The sequence below is a fragment of the Fusarium pseudograminearum genome, chromosome 1 (genome assembly GCF_000303195.2).
Source record: "Fusarium pseudograminearum CS3096 chromosome 1, whole genome shotgun sequence".
Classification (NCBI taxonomy): Eukaryota; Fungi; Ascomycota; class Sordariomycetes; order Hypocreales; family Nectriaceae; genus Fusarium; species Fusarium pseudograminearum.
In genome coordinates this window covers 720,805-737,567 of record NC_031951.1, presented here as the reverse complement: position 1 = coordinate 737,567, position 16,763 = coordinate 720,805, and the positions used below count along the sequence as shown (strand labels likewise).

Sequence of the window (16,763 nt, the reverse complement as noted above, 5' to 3'; positions counted from 1 at the left end):
AGAGACGAAATTAGTAGGTCATTTTATGCTACTAAAACTATAGTCTTTAGGCTAATTATTTTTGTACCCTAAGTTAGGAGGTCAACTTTTCTGCTACCCAGTAGACGCACACGGCCGGGGCGGGCCTACTCATCTCCAACTCCAAGGGCAACAAAAACAATCGGCTATTGACTGCAGGAGACGAGATTCTTAAGTCACTTTATTATTTCCCAGAGCAGACTCTCAGGTTTTTTATTTCTATAGCCCAAAGCTCAGTGGCTAATGCTTTCGTCACACACCAGCCTGCCAACCACGGCTTGAATTAAGCTGGCCGGCAGTTGGCGTCTAAATGCTAGCATCATCTCTTGTCACTAACCTTCCTCCTGGCTGCGCCTATCACCTATAAGAGATGATGACATCAATCACATACGAAATCGACCCTGGCGGCGATGTTGAACTTGTCTTGGAATCTCCAAACAAACAGCAAATTGTGCCAATCATCAAATACAAAGAGGATGAGAACTACCGTGTGTCCATGTTTGACGGCGACAGCGATCATTTTTTCGAAAACTCGTTCCTTGTTGGAAGGTACGCCGTCTTCAACATTGAAGAAGAAGATCATGCCATGGAAGAAGATGGTCAGGAAACAAACACCGCCAACTCTAGGAGCGATGAGCTCATCGAAGTCCGGATGCGCGTCTCCTCTCGACACCTGATACTCGCCTCTCGTACGTTCCGCACTATGCTGGAGGGGCCGTGGAGTGAGAATCTCTCTCGGGCCTCTCAATCTCAATCTGGCCCTGTTCAAGTCGTGACCTCTGACTGGGACGCTGCTGCTCTGGCAATTGTCTTGGATGCCATTCACGGGCGTTATCAGGAGATTCCGAAGAATGTCAGTATTGGACTAATGACCCGAATCGCTACCATAGTCGACTACTACGAATGTCACGAATGCCTCCAGCTTATAAGCGACATATGGATCAGCGATGTTTACGAAGTACACGGAGTTGCTGATACCTTTTGTAAGAGCAGCCTTTTATGGCTATATATCTCTTGGGTGTTTTCGAAGCGGAATATCATGGACCCCACATCAAGGATGCTTCTACAAGAAACCCTGGATCTCTCACAAATTGATTTGAAGGACCTCCCTCTTGGTCAAATCCTCGGTTTGATATCCCAATACAGGCTCATCATGAATATAGCGCTGACGCAAGACAGGAAAAATTGATGACACAAGGCAGAAACTCATCGGCAAATTCATGACTGATTTGGATGATTTCCGCAGGAAACTTTCAGTCGAGAACAGCTGCCCCTTGGGAAATCCCGATTGTTCTGCTCTGATGCTTGGCATTTTGATACGGAAACAACACAACCTCGGACTTCTTTTCCCATCACCTGTCGCTCCATACCTTGGCCTTAGTCTCTATCATCTTTACTCAAGAGCGAAAGATTTCTCTAACGAAAAGACAAGCTATCATCCTTGCTCGTGTACCATTGCGTGGAGATTGAGGGCTATTCTTGACAAACTTTGCCACGATATGGATTGCTACATTCTAACTGCCTGACCACGAGGCAGAATCATTGCCCCCCTACGGTGTCATAACGTTTAACAGCAGAAAAGTCTCTTTTGCTGGTAAGAGACTGGCAGTCTCAGGGTATAGAAAACAATGCGCCCAAGAACAGGTCTTTAATAGTATAAATTGACTAAACTAATTTATCTTTGGGGCAAGTTGCCTTCACCATCTTCAGCCTCTTCACCATCCAACTCCAAATCAATACATCCCCAGCCCTATTTTGCTGGCTTCATCCATGACACGATGACCACACACTGTGTAGACTCCCTCCATAGCATCATTCTCTCTGATTGCCCGGTGGGTGATGGGCTGTTGTGTAAAGGAGTTTCATTCCCGCTAGCTTCTATATAATACCACACCGACACTGACCTTTCTGTTACTTATCCTAGCACTCGAAAGTCCGATCCTCGTTGTTAATCCCCTCAAGAAGTCTTGCTAATCGTATCGTCATCATGCAGGAGCATCCGCGGGGCGGCCCGACTTCCATGTTTCGATCCGACGACTTGACGATCGCGGAGGAGGATGATGAAAAACAAGCTTCATGGTTAATACTGCCATATAATTCTTCCTGAAACCGAATCTCAATTAACCGTCTAGACTAGTATAGTATTGTTCCCTCCGATTGCCAATCTGTCAGGACGGTTGGCCGTTGTATAAAGGTCTCGTCCTCGCCCGCTTTCGTGTTTCCCGCGACACTGGTACTGACACTTCCGATTAACACTCGAAAGCCCGGATCTCTTGCTCAACATCCTGGTAGAGATCCGCCAACCTCGACATAAGGGTGCATGAACAGGTGCGGAAGGGACTCATGGGGTACCCCAGGTATCCCATTGGCATCTCTTGCCCCGACGACTTGACGACTGCCGAGATGAGCCCCGAGATACTGAGCCCCTTGAAGGGAGCGACGGGATGCCCGTTGAGGGTCCCAAGCCTCTGCTCGGCTCGTGCCAACTTGCCCAGCATCATATTGGGGCAGTCGGGATTGTTCATGGCAGCGCACCTTGCTTCTCTTACGAGGTTTCCACGGAGCTCGTGCAAACAAGCCAGGAACTTGTGAATTAGCTCCTGTCTCTTCGCCTCGATGGTGTCTGTATTGTGTTAGTATAATGGTCACTACAAGCTCACGGGATAACGAACCAATAGTGTCACCCACAGGGAGGGCCAGCGTCATGTTTAGACCTCTAAACCACTTGAGGATAATCTTTGACATTGAAGTCATGATTTCCTCTTGGGGAAAGACCCAAGCGACGGACAGCCACATCAGACTGGTCTTGAGCGACGACTTCGGCATCTCGCAGGACGCGCGTAAGTTGGTAATCCAAACGTTACCAATGTGTCGTAGGGACTCATGCAATGCATAGTAGTCCATAATGACAGCGATTCGCATCAGCAGTCCAATGTTGATATTCTCGGGGACGTCGTTATAACGGCCATGGACTGCATCCATCACAATTGCGAGAGCGACGGGGTCCCAGTCACTGGTCATGATCTGAGCAGGGCCAGGCTGAGAGTGAGAGAGATTCTCAATCCAAGGTCCCTCCAACATTGCACGGAACGTGCTGGAGGCGAGTATCAGATGCCGGGAGGAGACTCGCATTCGGACATTGACGATGACTTCTTCCTTTGTCTCAGTGTCTTCAACATTAAAGACAGCGTACCTCCCCTCAAAGGATGGGTTGTCGAAAGATTGGACGTTTTGACGATCATAGTCATAGTCGCAGTGATTGTTCGGGATGACTGGTACGATCCCCTGGACGTTGAGAGGGCCCTCCAATACGATCTCAGCGTCGCCGCCGAATCAACATCGTATTTGATGTGCTTCATGGCTAAAACCCAGGTTATCAGAGATGAGACATGAGGTCTGACGAAAAGTTATATAAACTGACTCACCTTGAGTCTCTTGGACTGTGAACGGATTGTGTATATATAGAGATTGGTTTATAAAAGCAGGGGAGGCGAATAATGGCCTAGAACGATGTGTAGATAACGGGGAAGATGGATGAAGAAAGTAAAAAATGGGTGAAGTGGGAGACTTTTTATCTTCAGGAAGGGAAGGCAAAGTGTTAGGGAGTGACTGTGAATGAATGGTTGATTGTGTTTGTTTGTGTTATTGTTGAAATGCAGCTGCCTGATATTGCTTGACAATGCCAACTTGTTTTAGACAAATCTAGACAATAAAGCATCTTGACAATGGTAAAGACAAATGATAATTATTAATTTAGACAATCAAGTATGAAAACTTGGAAAAATAGAAGACAATAGAAACATGTCCCAAGAGTACAGTCACAATAGATAAACTGTTTTACCAATCTCATTTGTTTTTCAAATAACCCTAATGAGACAATGAATGATCAAGTTCTAGTTTCTCTTTAAATTGATTGACATCTATGAAATCTATTATGATGGCAATGTACCTTCAGAAGGTACTGCTGTAGGTTATATAATACAATTTACAGGTTGCAAACATCCTTCCAGTAGTCAATAATGTACTATGTGTCATTACACAATCTTTCTTATTGATCTTTAATACAGACATACTCATCCTGGCAGCCAAATCCTCCACTACGGGTACGTCCCCAAGGGGTTTGGTAAAACAAAAGCACAAAATCTGGCCTTCGACAAAGGCCAGTCTGGGGTGTATCCTACCCCCGATGCAACAGGGGTAGGAGGTTCGGTTCCATCTAGAACTGTGATGCCTGAATATGTCATCATGCGGTGGTGACGGCTCTTTGATGTCTGTGATCATGCCTAGAACAGAAGCGACGCTGTGCCCGTCGAAAGGGTGCTCGAGGGGTCCTGTGGAATCGGTCATCTTGCGCCTTGCGCGCATCAAGACTCCCAGTGTGAGCGCAGTGCACTCGGGGTCTTGCTTCATCGGACATCCATCTTCTTTGATCAGATGATCCTGCAGTTGATCCAGTGATAAGATATAATATAATACGAGGCTCTGTCTCTTTTTGTCGATTTTGTCTGCCTGGTGTTAGAAAGCTTGATATATAACGTGTAGACCATGATCACTTACCCAGAATGCCTCCAAGAGGGAGATCGGCCGTATCAATCCGCGCCAGTCCCTCACTGTAAATAAATGTGAGATGAATCATGTTCGAGAACAACGTCTTGTCCTCAAACACCCATGATACATACAGACACAACAAAGAGATCTTGCACAGTCGTGGTGGCAGATTGTCCCTTCGTGCATACTCATTAAGCCAGTCTCTGAGATAGACATACACGGCCTCACGGCACTGGCAATAGTCAATAATAGTCGAGATCCTGGCTACGAGCCCAAGGTTCATGTTTCTTGGTAGGCCACGATAGCGTCCGTGTATCATGTCCATAACGATAGCCAAGGCCGTGGCGTCCCATTCACTCGTGTTTATCTGACGGATAGATGCTGGCCATGGAGCGGCCTCGCGCTATGGCCCTTGAAGCATGGTGCGAAACACTGGGGAGGCTCAAATGAGCTTGCGTGACGAAACTCTCATGTGTACTTCGCTGTTGATGGGTGTGTTGTTTGTGTTGTTGTAGATGGGTCTTGGGACGGTATAACGGCCTACACATGGTGGGTTATCAAACTCGATGTCGTTAAAATCATTGCCGCCATTGCTAAGACGGAGAGCGGGAACAATCTGTTGGGAATTCGGGTTGTTCAAAACAAGTTCAATGTCGGGCTGTCGGGCTGTCGGTCGACCTCGTAGGTGATGGAGATCATCTGCACAGGAATTTAGTACTTGTATTTCAGGGCATAAACAATAAATAGTCTGGGAATTGGGCTCAACATGACTCACGGTTGTTTGTTTGCTCGTCGTAGGTATACCGTATATAGTTGGGGGACAAAATTGATGTATGCGGTCTTGTCCTTGGAAAAGGATGAGGCACGGCCACAGAAGAAGAAGGACCAAAGACGATAAAAGAAAATCGAAAAGGGACCAAAGACGAATGGCCAGAAAGTATGTATTTATTCTCCTTGAATAAAGATCAAGGATGAGAAGGAAGAACTGAGGAAAAGGAAAGATAAAAAATAAGAGATGGAAGAATCAGTCTTTTAATTAAAGAGATAAAAAAATATTTGGTTGTACTGGTTTAAGGTAATTTGCAGCTGCTTGCCGCTGTCAAGTCAAACTGATACTCAAGACATGAAGAATAAAGCTGAGAAGCAGTTACCTTCGATCTAGGGGCCTTTAAGCATGACCCTAAAGATGAGAGGTAATAGTAAGATAATAGGATGAAACATAGAATCTGATCTCGCTGTTAATAGGCAAAACGATGATGTTGCTTATGATAAGGGGCAACTCGGGATTGGCCATGCGATGCTTTGCTCGCATCAACACTCCAAGAGTAAGTGCAGTGCACATAGCTTCCTGTCTCCGCGGACATGCGTCTTCGTGAAGTAGCTGTTCCTCTAGAGCATCCAAGAGATGTAGACATTTTGAGATGAGGGTGACCCTCTTCTGCTCAATGTGCTCTGAATGGTGTTAGCATCTGTGATATAAACATTGCTTGACGTGGGCCTCTATCACGTACCTAGTATACCCGCGATGGGAAGATCGTACGTTTCGATTTGAGTCAGTTTTGCGTTGCAATAGGGTTCTTTTCAGCAACCAAATCAAAGTCCTCTGGGGGCAGAAGTAGAGGGTCGCCTCGTCGGGGCCTGAGCTGGTCGTAGGGCTAGTCGTTCCGGTGATTTTTGCGGTGATCGTTTGGGCGTGCCCGACTGGGCTCGCTTGGTACTGGGTAGTAGCGTGAGGTGGGTTGTATACGAGACTGTGGTCTCATCTGAGAAAACCCAAGCAATATATAAACACAACAACGACTTCTTGCAAAGAGTCGAAGGCTGTGAGTTCCAGTGAGGGTTCGAATACAGCTACTTATCGAGATAGACATTCATTACACCGTTACATTGGTAGTAATCGAAGATTGTAGCGATGCGGGCCATGAGTCCAATGTTCATATTCTTTGGCAGCGGCAGCCCACGGCTGCGCCCGTGGATGATATCAAGAACGATGGCAAATGCCAGCGGGTCCCAGTCCGTTGCGTTTATCTGGCGAGGAAGCTGGGAAGACGACCTTCCCTCGGCCCAGGGGCCTTTGAGCATTGCTCAGAAGGTCCCTGACGTGAAGGTAAGGTAGCGAGACGAGACTAAGAATCGAATCTCGCTGTCGATGGGTGCAATGCTGATGTTGTTTAAGTCTTTAAAGACGGCATAACGTCCGCCGCATGGCGGATTGTCGAACTGATTGTCGTCAAGATCAGGGATGTCTTTCCTGAAGTATAGAGCCGGGATTGTTTTCTGTGTGTTCGGCTTCTTCAGAACGATCCCAAGATCGCCGCTGCGATCTACGACATAGTTGATCGTAGTCATCTGGATGGAAAGGATCAGCAATTATGCTCAAGATATGAAGAATAAGTGATCTGGGTTTTCAGTCTAGAGTGACTTACAGCACCGTGAGGAGCACAATACAGATTGCCCGTGCTTTGTCGACATTTCTCCTACTCTCGTTGCCGCATTTTGTTTGTATATAAGAAGAGAGGTTGTAATAAGACGGTGAGAGATGAGAAGTAAAGACTTCAAGGAAGGTAAAGACGAAAAACAGAGACTTGACAGCAGATCTAAGATTATAAGAGAGATGAATTGAAGGAGGATAAGAGATAGTTGAGAAGATGGAAGACTCAGTCGCTTAAGTAGTGAGAGAGGAAGTCAATTTGCAGTTGCTCGATGATACTGTCAAGCCAAACCTGTCGACAATTGCACATTGTCTCCTCAACAAAATTGTCATTAGAAACCACTTTTTAATTGATGGACCAAACGGTAACAAAACTGTGGTAAATTGACTATATTGTGTCTGATGATGCTACAATCAAGTCTTGCATTGTCCATCTTAGACAATCCCCCTGATAGGAGACAGACAACCACTGAGTTTGTGCATCGGAAGGATTCAATCCACTCTGTTCTGGAGAACTGCAAAGTATTACTGCATACTATCCTTGAAAATCTCATACGAAGCCTGTGTGACGTCCCGGTCCATCTCCCAGATGGCCTCGTACATCATTGAATTGACACCACAATTCCCACCGTGGTAGTGCTCATGAGCAGGCAAGAGGTCGTCAATTTTCTTCAACACCTCGATAATTGAGCATCCTATCAGTGAACGGCTCACTGGTAGACGCGGAAATACCGTAGGAAGCCTTCTTCGCATTGATAGGTAGCATTCATCACTGCAGTCTGTGCGGTCTTCCCAGATTCCTGGTGCCATAGCATCAATACGTGCTAGTAGTTTACCTAGAATCGCTTGTCTCTTGTTTTCAATTGTCCCTGTAAAAACATTTAGTGAAAAATATAAAGATGGAGTGTTATGAACTAACTCAACGTTTCTCCCATCGGCAGGTCATAGATAGGGGTGAGTCGTGTCAAGTCATGACACTTCTCCAATACATTTAGGACTATTGTCGAGCGAAACGACTTCCAGGAGAAAACAAGTGCGATATAAAGGTTCGTGATCCATGCATTCATGATCATATCAAATCTGAAACCACTCTCCCATTGCTTCGTAACTGCCTTTATACGCGGACATTCCGCACATTGGTAGTAGTCCACGATGGCAGCTATATGAGCGAGAAAGAAATTGCTGAGGCCGTGTGGTATATCATTCTCATAGGAACAGTTGTGAATGATATCGAGGACAACCGCGAGCGCATCCGCATTCCAGTCGGTTGCGGAGACTCTTAGAAGGCGAGGAGAAGTGGTCGACTCCTCCACAGTCTCTTTCCATGGCGACGTAAGCATCTTCCTGAAGAACATAGAAGAACGGAGCATAAGCAATGAAAAAACTCGGAACTCAATTTGAACGTCGTCTTTGTTAGATAGATCAACGAGAATCGATCCATAATGAGGAGGTGGCCAAGGGAAATCATCCAGGGGCAAATGCGGCATCAGGTTTAGTGAATTTGGGCACTTGAGAACAATCAAGAGATCCCCGTCTGGGTCAATATCGTGTCTGATTACCTTCATGATGAGACTGATGTAGAGATAGTTGATGTAGGAGAATTCAGGACAAGATTCCAAGAGAAAGAAGCAGTATCTGAACAGAGATAGATGGCATTCACCTCCATTGTGGGCGCTCTTCACGGAACTTACAAAACACCCTGCCTAAACGCTTAGTTTTGCAAGAGATTGCACCGGTCACTGTGCGGCAAAGTGACAAAGAAGCATTGAAGTACCGAATTAATTGAGTCCATATGTTTGCTGAGTGTGATTGTTTGTCAAGATCCCAAGAGGTATCTATAGTTGATCCATTCTTTCTTCTTCCAAGTACGTCGTTATGTTAGGGGGAAGGGGAGGTATCTCGGGGTTCTCTCCTTACGCCAGACAATGATGATACCAAGGGTCAATCTCATAATTCCCAGGCCGATTCAGATGAAATAACGAGGCAATGATGAGCGGGGCTGGCCTGGCTACTGGGCAGTAGAAGAGTTGACCCTTTAAGTCTGAGGGTATAGAAATAAATAGCCTAAAGAGTATAGTCTAAGCGGCATAAGGTGGCCTATTAATTTCATCCCTTATGCTCTTAGTGGATAATTCTTGTGATACCCTGAGGCCTTGGGAGGGGAGGTAGGTAGCCAGCAGTTGCTGGGTTGAAGCCTTGACAGTGTCTGCCAGCTGTCAAATGCGAAAAGGATACCCGCAGGAATCACGTCTCCCCCTTCTTTATCCTTATTTATACCTCCCCTCTTACTTTTATCCCCCCCCCCTCTTCGCTTCTTCCTAAACACAAAAAACAGCGGCACGGCAACAAGGCAATACATTAATACAGCGACACGGCGACCCGGCGGACACGGCAGATACAGCGGACACGGCGGGCATGACCAGCGGCAGCCCGTGCCATTAACACTATGGCCTCAGTCGTGTACAATATCGACCCCAACGGGGACCTTGTCGTCGTCCTCAAGGATCCAAACACGTACTGGGTCGTCCCCGAAGTCTCGGTTCGTGAAAATCCTGTGGGATCTCAAGCTGGCCACCTCCTACGCGATACCACTGACGTGGATACTCCAAAGATGCCATCTGGACTTGGGGACTCTGGTAATATCTTCCACCCAATATCTCCAGACATCTGCTAATGAGAAACATAGTCGAAGCCCCCACAGAAGTACGGTTTCGGGTTTCTTCCCGGCACCTAACCTTGGCCTCGGTTGTCTTTGACAAAATGCTCAACGGCCCTTGGAAGGAGTCCGCTTCTGTGAGCACTCGATCGAGTCCGAAGGATGGATATACTACGGCTCCTGAAGATGACGTTCAAGATTCTAAGGATATGGATGAACCAGGTCCCCCTGTTGATCCATCTACGCCCAGCCCTCCCTTGATCCGAGAAGTATCAGCGGAAGGATGGAACGCCCAAGCCTTACTCACGGTCTTGAAGGTCATTCATGGCCAGTGTTCTGGTATCTCTCGCGACGTTAGTTTGACATTCATCGCTCAAGTTGCTATCATAGTCAACTATTACCAATGTGCAGAGTCGGTTTCCTTTGCGACTGAACTACTGTATTACCCAAAGTACAAAAAACCAGAAGTATACAACAAGAAGGCCATTATGTGGCTTTTCATTGCTTGGTCATTTTCCTGGCCCGCGGTATTTCAGGATACGGCTCATCAAGTACTGCAACGTGGCCAAGGTCTGAGTTATGTCACGACCCACGATCTTGACGTCGATGGTATCCTTGGTCAGTATTATCGCGACTCTCCATATAATCACCGACTGACTATAATTACAGAGCAACTCGATAAGAAGAGGAAGAGCACCCTTGACCTCCTCCGCCAGGGACTAGAAGACATCAATGTCGGAGGGCAAACTGGGCTGTCACCACAAATGCAGATCGATGATGCTGGGGTCATTGATGCTGGAGAAAAGTTTCCATCCTGACTTGCCTCTCGGAGGTAAAGATGACTACAGTCTTTCCTTGTGCAGATTCGTCTATATTGTGAACAACTTCCGTCCGATCGATTGGTGCCCAGACCGTTACACTTCCGCCCATTCGTGTAGTCCAAAGCAGTCTATGCAACCAGTCATCAACAAGATTACTAAAGATCTGATGGTGAAGCTCTCGGACTTCCAGTAATCCTAAATTTTAGGGTATAGAAATAAGTAGTCTAAAAAGAATAATCCAAGTGGCATAAGCTTCCCTCATAATTTCAGGGACCGCAAAAGAAGTACAAGGGAAACACGAGTTATATTGTTGATAGGCTCTAGTTTAGCAGCAGTGAATCATTTCACTATTGACTAAACATACCTTCAACACTGAATCATTAACAGCCTAATACTTTCATTATTCACCACATCAGTATCAGTCATTATGCAACCCATATGCCTGTGTACTAAGTCAAGTCAGGTTAGATAGGCTATTTAGTTGAACAATCACAGTAGCTGGGTAGCAGACAAGTTGACTTCCTAAATCTTAGGGTACAGAAATAAACAGTCTAAAGAGCTTAGTCTAAGCCGCATAAGATGACCTACTAATTTCGTCCCTTAGTCTCTTAGTGGACAGTTTTTCTGATATCCTGACGAGCAGCCACATATGAGCTTAAATGGACATGATAGATGAGCTTGACACGGCAGGTAACATGATATAGAAGAAGAAAAGAATACAGGAACGATGTGAGACGTCGACAGACGCCAGTTGCAGTAGGTCTGTTTGCCTTGTTGTGTGTTTTCGCTAAATACAGAAAGCTCTACAATCGAGATACAGGAATACTCTATCGATTATGAGACACAATACATCATACGAATGCTCTGGAACGATGCGCAACTTCTTCATTACCTAAGTTGGTACCTACCTACCTATACTCTGCATCATCCACTGTAGAACCAACTCATCCCGGGCAAGAGCAGGTTCTGCAGACCCTTTCAGTAGAAGGTGCACCCAGCAACTCCAACCATGATGATCATATCACTTGCAGACAGCAGCCATGCAGACCTTTCTTCATCATTCATCATCCAACCCAACATACCAAGACAGCAGCAATACACTTCATTCAACCTACCACAACGCTAAGAATTAGTCAAACAATATCCCAAGACACTCTGCCGTTAGTTTATAGATCCCTGTTCCCCTCCGATCGACATCGCTGACTGAAACCGCAGCTTCTCTCTACAATACCTTTAGTTGTGCGCAACACCTGGAGCGTTTGGGGGTTTCTCAGTTGGGACATGGTTAGAAATGACCCCGGAGTCGAATATCACGTCACTGATCCTGTGTTTTATTTGAGAGTTGGTGATAATTGGATCCGCTTCTGCCTCTTCTACGCCCTAAACAGATTAGGACCATTCTAAGCATGAGGTGCTGGTGCCCAGACGTTGGTGGGGAGAGCGTGTCAGAAGGACGGTGAAAAGGCGAAAAGGAAGCGAATTGCATAATTGAGCCTTGTTATTAATATTTGTTTTGTGGCATTATAACCACCTTGAAATCATAAACAGTTCCACCTTGCTATACTCCAAAGTCAACTCGTCGCTAGCCTGTTACCTTGATAGTAGAAGCAACACTCGGTACACCATTCTTATCCATGACAAACAACATCCAATACCCAGGCAACGCAACACCAGGATCACTAGGCACCTGGAACGAGTACGCATTCTTCCCAGCATTGCTCAAAGTCAGAGGCACACGACGCTGATCGCTATTAACAGTGTGCGTCGCCGTTCCGTATCGCACAAGGGAAGCTTGCACCACTGCACCAGTCGTCTGGACAGTCACCGTTCCGCCAATCTTGACTGTGGAAACAGACACGGATGCAATCTTTGGTCTCGTAGCCAGTCTGCCCTTGGAATCGTACAGATACGGAGGAGTGTATAGTTGAGCGTCGAAGTGGTTTGTGTCACACCCACCACAGAGACCGCCGCCGCCATTAAAGACTCGACCATCAGGAAGAAGAAGCGCGATGCTGTGGTATGTCCTCACGATGTTGTTGGGCTTCATCAGAACGAAGCGATCTTCATCGGGAAGATACATCTCTGGCTCCAGGACAGGCGTCGAATCTGCAAAGGGAATTGCATACTCTTGACCGCCCGTTATAAAAACGTTGCCGTTGGGAAGAACAACCGAACTGTGGAATACACGGGCGTGATAGAGACCTTCACTCGCGTATGAAACATCAGCCTTGCTACCAGGGTTGTTGATGGTGATGATGTGCGCATCAGTTGTCGCATCAGAGTCCTGATAGTTGGGAGTTCCACCGTTGGTGAGAATCTTGCCCTTGACGGCATCAAACATGATAGCGTTGCCACACATCGCATCTGGGGCAACACCACGATCCGACTGTCGCTGACCAGCAGTCTTGACGTTACCATCTTTTCCGTCCGTGTAGTACCAGTTCATCGCCTGACTAGGCCCGGCTTGAAACACGGTCCCCTTCTTCCAACCGAACAACCAAGCGTGGTTATCGGATCGGAAGAGCCCTTGAGTATCGGCAGTGAGCATCTTTTGCACATCGGCCTTGTTGAGAAGTGTCCACGTCTTCTTCTTGGGATCATACACCTCGCCATTCTTGAAATACTCACCCCCGCTCCAAGATCCTCCGATGGTAAAGACTTTACCAGTGGAGGTTGTTGCGGAAGCATGGTATCCTCGAGCAACCTTCATATCTGGGCCAGGGATCCAAGTCTGTTTGACAGGGTCGAACAGACTTGTGCGTTCGGCATTGTTCCCGCCTGTCACTACAAGCTGGCCATTTCCATCGAGAGAAATGCCTGGACAGAACATGTCGTGGTTTGTCTCGGTAACGTCACGCTCTGAAACGAGGCCAGTGGCTGGATCCCACATCGAAGTGAGAGTCAAACCACCGGGACCTCCGTCCATGGTGTCGCGAGCCCAAGATGACCAGATCAGAACCTTTCCAGTCTTGGGATCAACAGTACCAGCGACAGGGATGACTGGGAAATTGACGGTTGGTCCCCAAGCTCCCAGTGAAGATGGCTGAGGGGCCGTGTAGTCATTTCCTTGGTAGACATTGAGCTCAGCGATACTCGTCCAGAGACCACCGTTCGCCTCAGTGATGGCAACGAGCCTGACATATCGCGCAGGCTGTGTGTCAAAGTTGGCATACTTGGTTGTGTAGTCGGAATACCACGTTCCATATGCCACAGGAGAACCCCAATTCTTGTTATCCTTACTCAAGAAAACCTGGTGTTGGGCAATGTATCCATTCTGCGAACCATCTTGTCTCGGAAGCATAGAAATTCCATTCACATTATAAACCTTTTTCATATCCACGGTAATCATATGAGGTGGCGCAGGCTCAGTCCCCTCCCACTGCGTATGCCAAATGGTATCCCCATTCCCATCGATGGCATTCTGACACTCATCTCCCTCATGCACGCTATCGCACGTCACCTTCCACTTGGAGCGATCAATGGTTACGCTCTCCAAGGGTGCCGCTGCTCTCAGACTCAGTAACTGCTCTCGCTTGCGAAGGGAAGAAAAGGGTTCACTGACTTTGCTGTTGAGCCGGGGCTTTGGCTTAACCTTGGGTCTGGAGTTGCTGTTTTTCTGACTAGCCTGAGGAGGGACGGCTTGGATGTAACCGTTGTTCAGCTTGGGAGGCTCAAAGGGTTTGAAGAAACCGGGGCCATTCTTGCCGCCGCCTTTGGCGCTGTTGGGATCAAAGGTTGAGCCGGATTGGTGGGTTGCTGTAATGCCTCTTGGGTGGCGAGGAGTGTTACTTGACTTTTTGGAGGCAGGTTTGGCAGACTTGGATCCCTTCTTGGAAGAGGACTTGGCGGCATCATCATCACCAGAGTGCTTGCCTGAAGAAGCTTGATCCTTTCCTCCCTTGCCTTTGCCTTTACCCTTTGATGAATCATCAGTCTTAGGGGAGGCAGTTGGGGTAGCGTCTTCGGTCTTGGTCCTTGACTTGGTGGCGTCGTCGTCACCAGAGTGCTTTCCAGAACCATCGTTACCCTTTCCTTTGCCTTTGCCGCTCCCCTTGGATGAATCATCCGATGTCGATGTGGGTTTAGGAGAACCAGATCGAGGAGAGTCTTCAGTCTTGGTCCGAGACTTCTTGTCGTCGTCGTCACCAGAATGTCTGCCCGTTGTTGGACGTGTATTTACACTGGTAGGGGAATGCGCTGTACCAGAGGTAGAAGTGCTGGTGCTTGTCGACTTTGATGTTGGTTTGGAATCCTCACTCTTGGTCCTTGACTTGGAAGCATCATCGTCGCCAGAGTGATTTCCAGAGTTGTCGTCGTTGCCCTTATTCTTGTCCTTGCCCTTTTGCTTTTTCTTTCCACTTGAACCAGACTCAGAGTCATCATCGCCTCCGTGCTTGGCTGTGTGGACAGTGTCGTCTGGCTTTGATCCGGATTTGGACTTGGACTTGGTGTCCACCTTGGATGACTTGCTCTTGGGGGCTTCTTCCGGCTTATCAACTGGAAGGGCGCCAGTGCGAACGTATGCGGGAGCCATCATTGGCTCTGGGTAGACAATTTCAGGATCATCCGAATCCGGAGAGTCCCCTGGGGGATCTGCAGTGTTGTTGCCAGAGTCATCTTCGTCGTCATCATCAACTCCATCATCAGAGCCATACGACTCTTCCGTCTTGTCACTCCTGCGAACCGGAGGAAGACCAACAAGTTTGGACTTAGGACCATAAGCTCCAAAGACCCGCGGCGAGGAGTTGGCGTCGGATCCTTGCTCTGCCTTTTTCTCACCATGAGCCAAGGGCGTAGAGTATCCCACCTTGGGAGACACGAACTCAGGAATGGCAATAGCGTCGGCGCCTTCCAAAAGGCCCAGGCATATCGTCAATGCATATACAGGCTTCATCTTGTGATAAGGAGTGACTAGTAGTCAAAAAGAAAATAGATTGGGGTATAATGCTTTTGCCGTCGTAGCAAAGAGAATCGGAGCAACGTCTTGACGCGACTTTCCAAATCATTATATATAAAATTCCCCAGCTTGACGACAATCAAGGTTAGCTAGTGAAGCTATTCTCAATGCAGGTACCAGAAAAGCCCATTCGGGACCTTGCATAGCTTAAACTTTAGACTTTGTAGATCTGCCCGCTAGCTGGGTAGGAATGCATATGGGCGGCCTGGACCGTGTACATCATTCCTTGTTAGACATGTCTTGTCTATTACTGGCAAAAGACAGAAGTTTATTACTATGCATATCTTGTGTTTATACTTTGTCTGCTCCGCAAAGGGCGTTGTTCGGATATCCGATGCTTTATCATCACTTTGACGGATCTCTGTCTTGAGAGCGGCCGCCAGACTACGTACTATTGGTTCTATCGTCTTCTGGAATGGTGCGAACTTTGTTCAGTGTCCGAGCTACGAGGGGGATCCAAGGAGTCGGGTAAACGATTCACGCCGACACAACTGTCTCTCGAGAGATAGTCTTATACTCAGAGTTTGTCTCAACGGCGGTACCGAGTAGGTGGTCCCCTGATAAAGAAAAGGTTTCACGAGACGCGTTCCTGATGAAGGGCGGTGCAGTGGAAAGTATGGCTGCCGTGTTCCGAACATACATAGCGATGGTTGTGAATGCGATTTCATGTCACATTCGTGCCTTTCAGCTTGCTATCATTGTTTTTGTACTGAATACGTGTTTGGCAAATATCCTGATGTGTACTCTGTACTTCTTTAGATACTGCTACTGCTTAAGCAAGAGTCATTGCCTGCCAGATTGATAGTAACGGAGTCTATCCAATCAATGTCGGGTTTAAACGAAGCAATACCACGCCAGCGCTGTTATAATCAGCCCTAGCAAACGTGGACGTCTCGATTCTTTAGACTCATACGCTACTGTCAAACGTGACAGCTACCATTCCCAAAGTGACAAACCTTCCGGCTGGCAGTATCCGTAGGGCGAGATGCTATAACGTAGAATAAAGGAAAACGGTGGACACAAGGTTGAGTTTTCTCCTCAGGGGTCAGTGAAGATTAAGTGGGATACTTGAGTCTTTTGAGTCTAGACGGGAGATAAAGTATTGTAAGGCGAGGAATTGGAGAGTCATGCTAGAAGACTAGAGACTGAAGTATTAATCGTGAGGGTGTTGAGCAGTAGCTAAGTTGAGTCGGGCTTGTTAAGAAGAGGTGGCGTGCCAAGCTCACATCGTTTTGTTGAAGAATGCTGGTTTTGGTGCAGTTCAATATTCTCCCCCTTTCCTCCTGCCTTTCACAGACGTTCTTATATCCCCCTGTTATTATCCATGCCAGG

The 16,763-nt window shown here is 47.3% G+C and overlaps 5 protein-coding genes across 5 annotated transcripts; 2 read left to right on the top strand and 3 right to left on the bottom strand.

Annotated features, from left to right (window-relative positions):
* Positions 1 to 388: 388 nt before the first annotated feature.
* FPSE_05422 (uncharacterized protein) lies at positions 389 to 1,207 on the top strand (the record flags this gene model as incomplete). The annotated part of the gene is made up of 1 exon (XM_009258540.1): positions 389 to 1,207. One exon carries the CDS (start codon positions 389 to 391, stop codon positions 1,205 to 1,207), a length of 819 nt encoding a protein of 272 aa, XP_009256815.1.
* Positions 1,208 to 2,267: 1,060 nt separating this feature from the next.
* On the bottom strand, positions 2,268 to 6,648 carry FPSE_05421 (uncharacterized protein; the record flags this gene model as incomplete). The annotated part of the gene is made up of 12 exons (XM_009258539.1): positions 2,268 to 2,641; positions 2,691 to 3,170; positions 3,212 to 3,379; positions 3,444 to 3,458; positions 3,968 to 3,979; positions 4,092 to 4,523; positions 4,576 to 4,628; positions 4,698 to 4,969; positions 5,045 to 5,265; positions 5,342 to 5,412; positions 6,078 to 6,276; positions 6,453 to 6,648. The coding sequence occupies 12 exons, from the start codon at positions 6,646 to 6,648 to the stop codon at positions 2,268 to 2,270; spliced, it is 2,493 nt and encodes an 830-aa protein (XP_009256814.1).
* An 874-nt stretch (positions 6,649 to 7,522) lies between these two features.
* Positions 7,523 to 8,562, bottom strand: FPSE_05420 (uncharacterized protein; the record flags this gene model as incomplete). Its single annotated transcript, XM_009258538.1, has 2 exons — positions 7,523 to 7,866; positions 7,917 to 8,562. The coding sequence occupies 2 exons, from the start codon at positions 8,560 to 8,562 to the stop codon at positions 7,523 to 7,525; spliced, it is 990 nt and encodes a 329-aa protein (XP_009256813.1).
* An 881-nt stretch (positions 8,563 to 9,443) lies between these two features.
* FPSE_05419 (uncharacterized protein) lies at positions 9,444 to 10,471 on the top strand (the record flags this gene model as incomplete). Its single annotated transcript, XM_009258537.1, has 3 exons — positions 9,444 to 9,633; positions 9,684 to 10,271; positions 10,323 to 10,471. The coding sequence occupies 3 exons, from the start codon at positions 9,444 to 9,446 to the stop codon at positions 10,469 to 10,471; spliced, it is 927 nt and encodes a 308-aa protein (XP_009256812.1).
* Positions 10,472 to 12,056: 1,585 nt separating this feature from the next.
* FPSE_05418 (uncharacterized protein) lies at positions 12,057 to 15,368 on the bottom strand (the record flags this gene model as incomplete). The annotated part of the gene is made up of 1 exon (XM_009258536.1): positions 12,057 to 15,368. One exon carries the CDS (start codon positions 15,366 to 15,368, stop codon positions 12,057 to 12,059), a length of 3,312 nt encoding a protein of 1,103 aa, XP_009256811.1.
* Between the last annotated feature and the right edge of the window lie 1,395 nt (positions 15,369 to 16,763).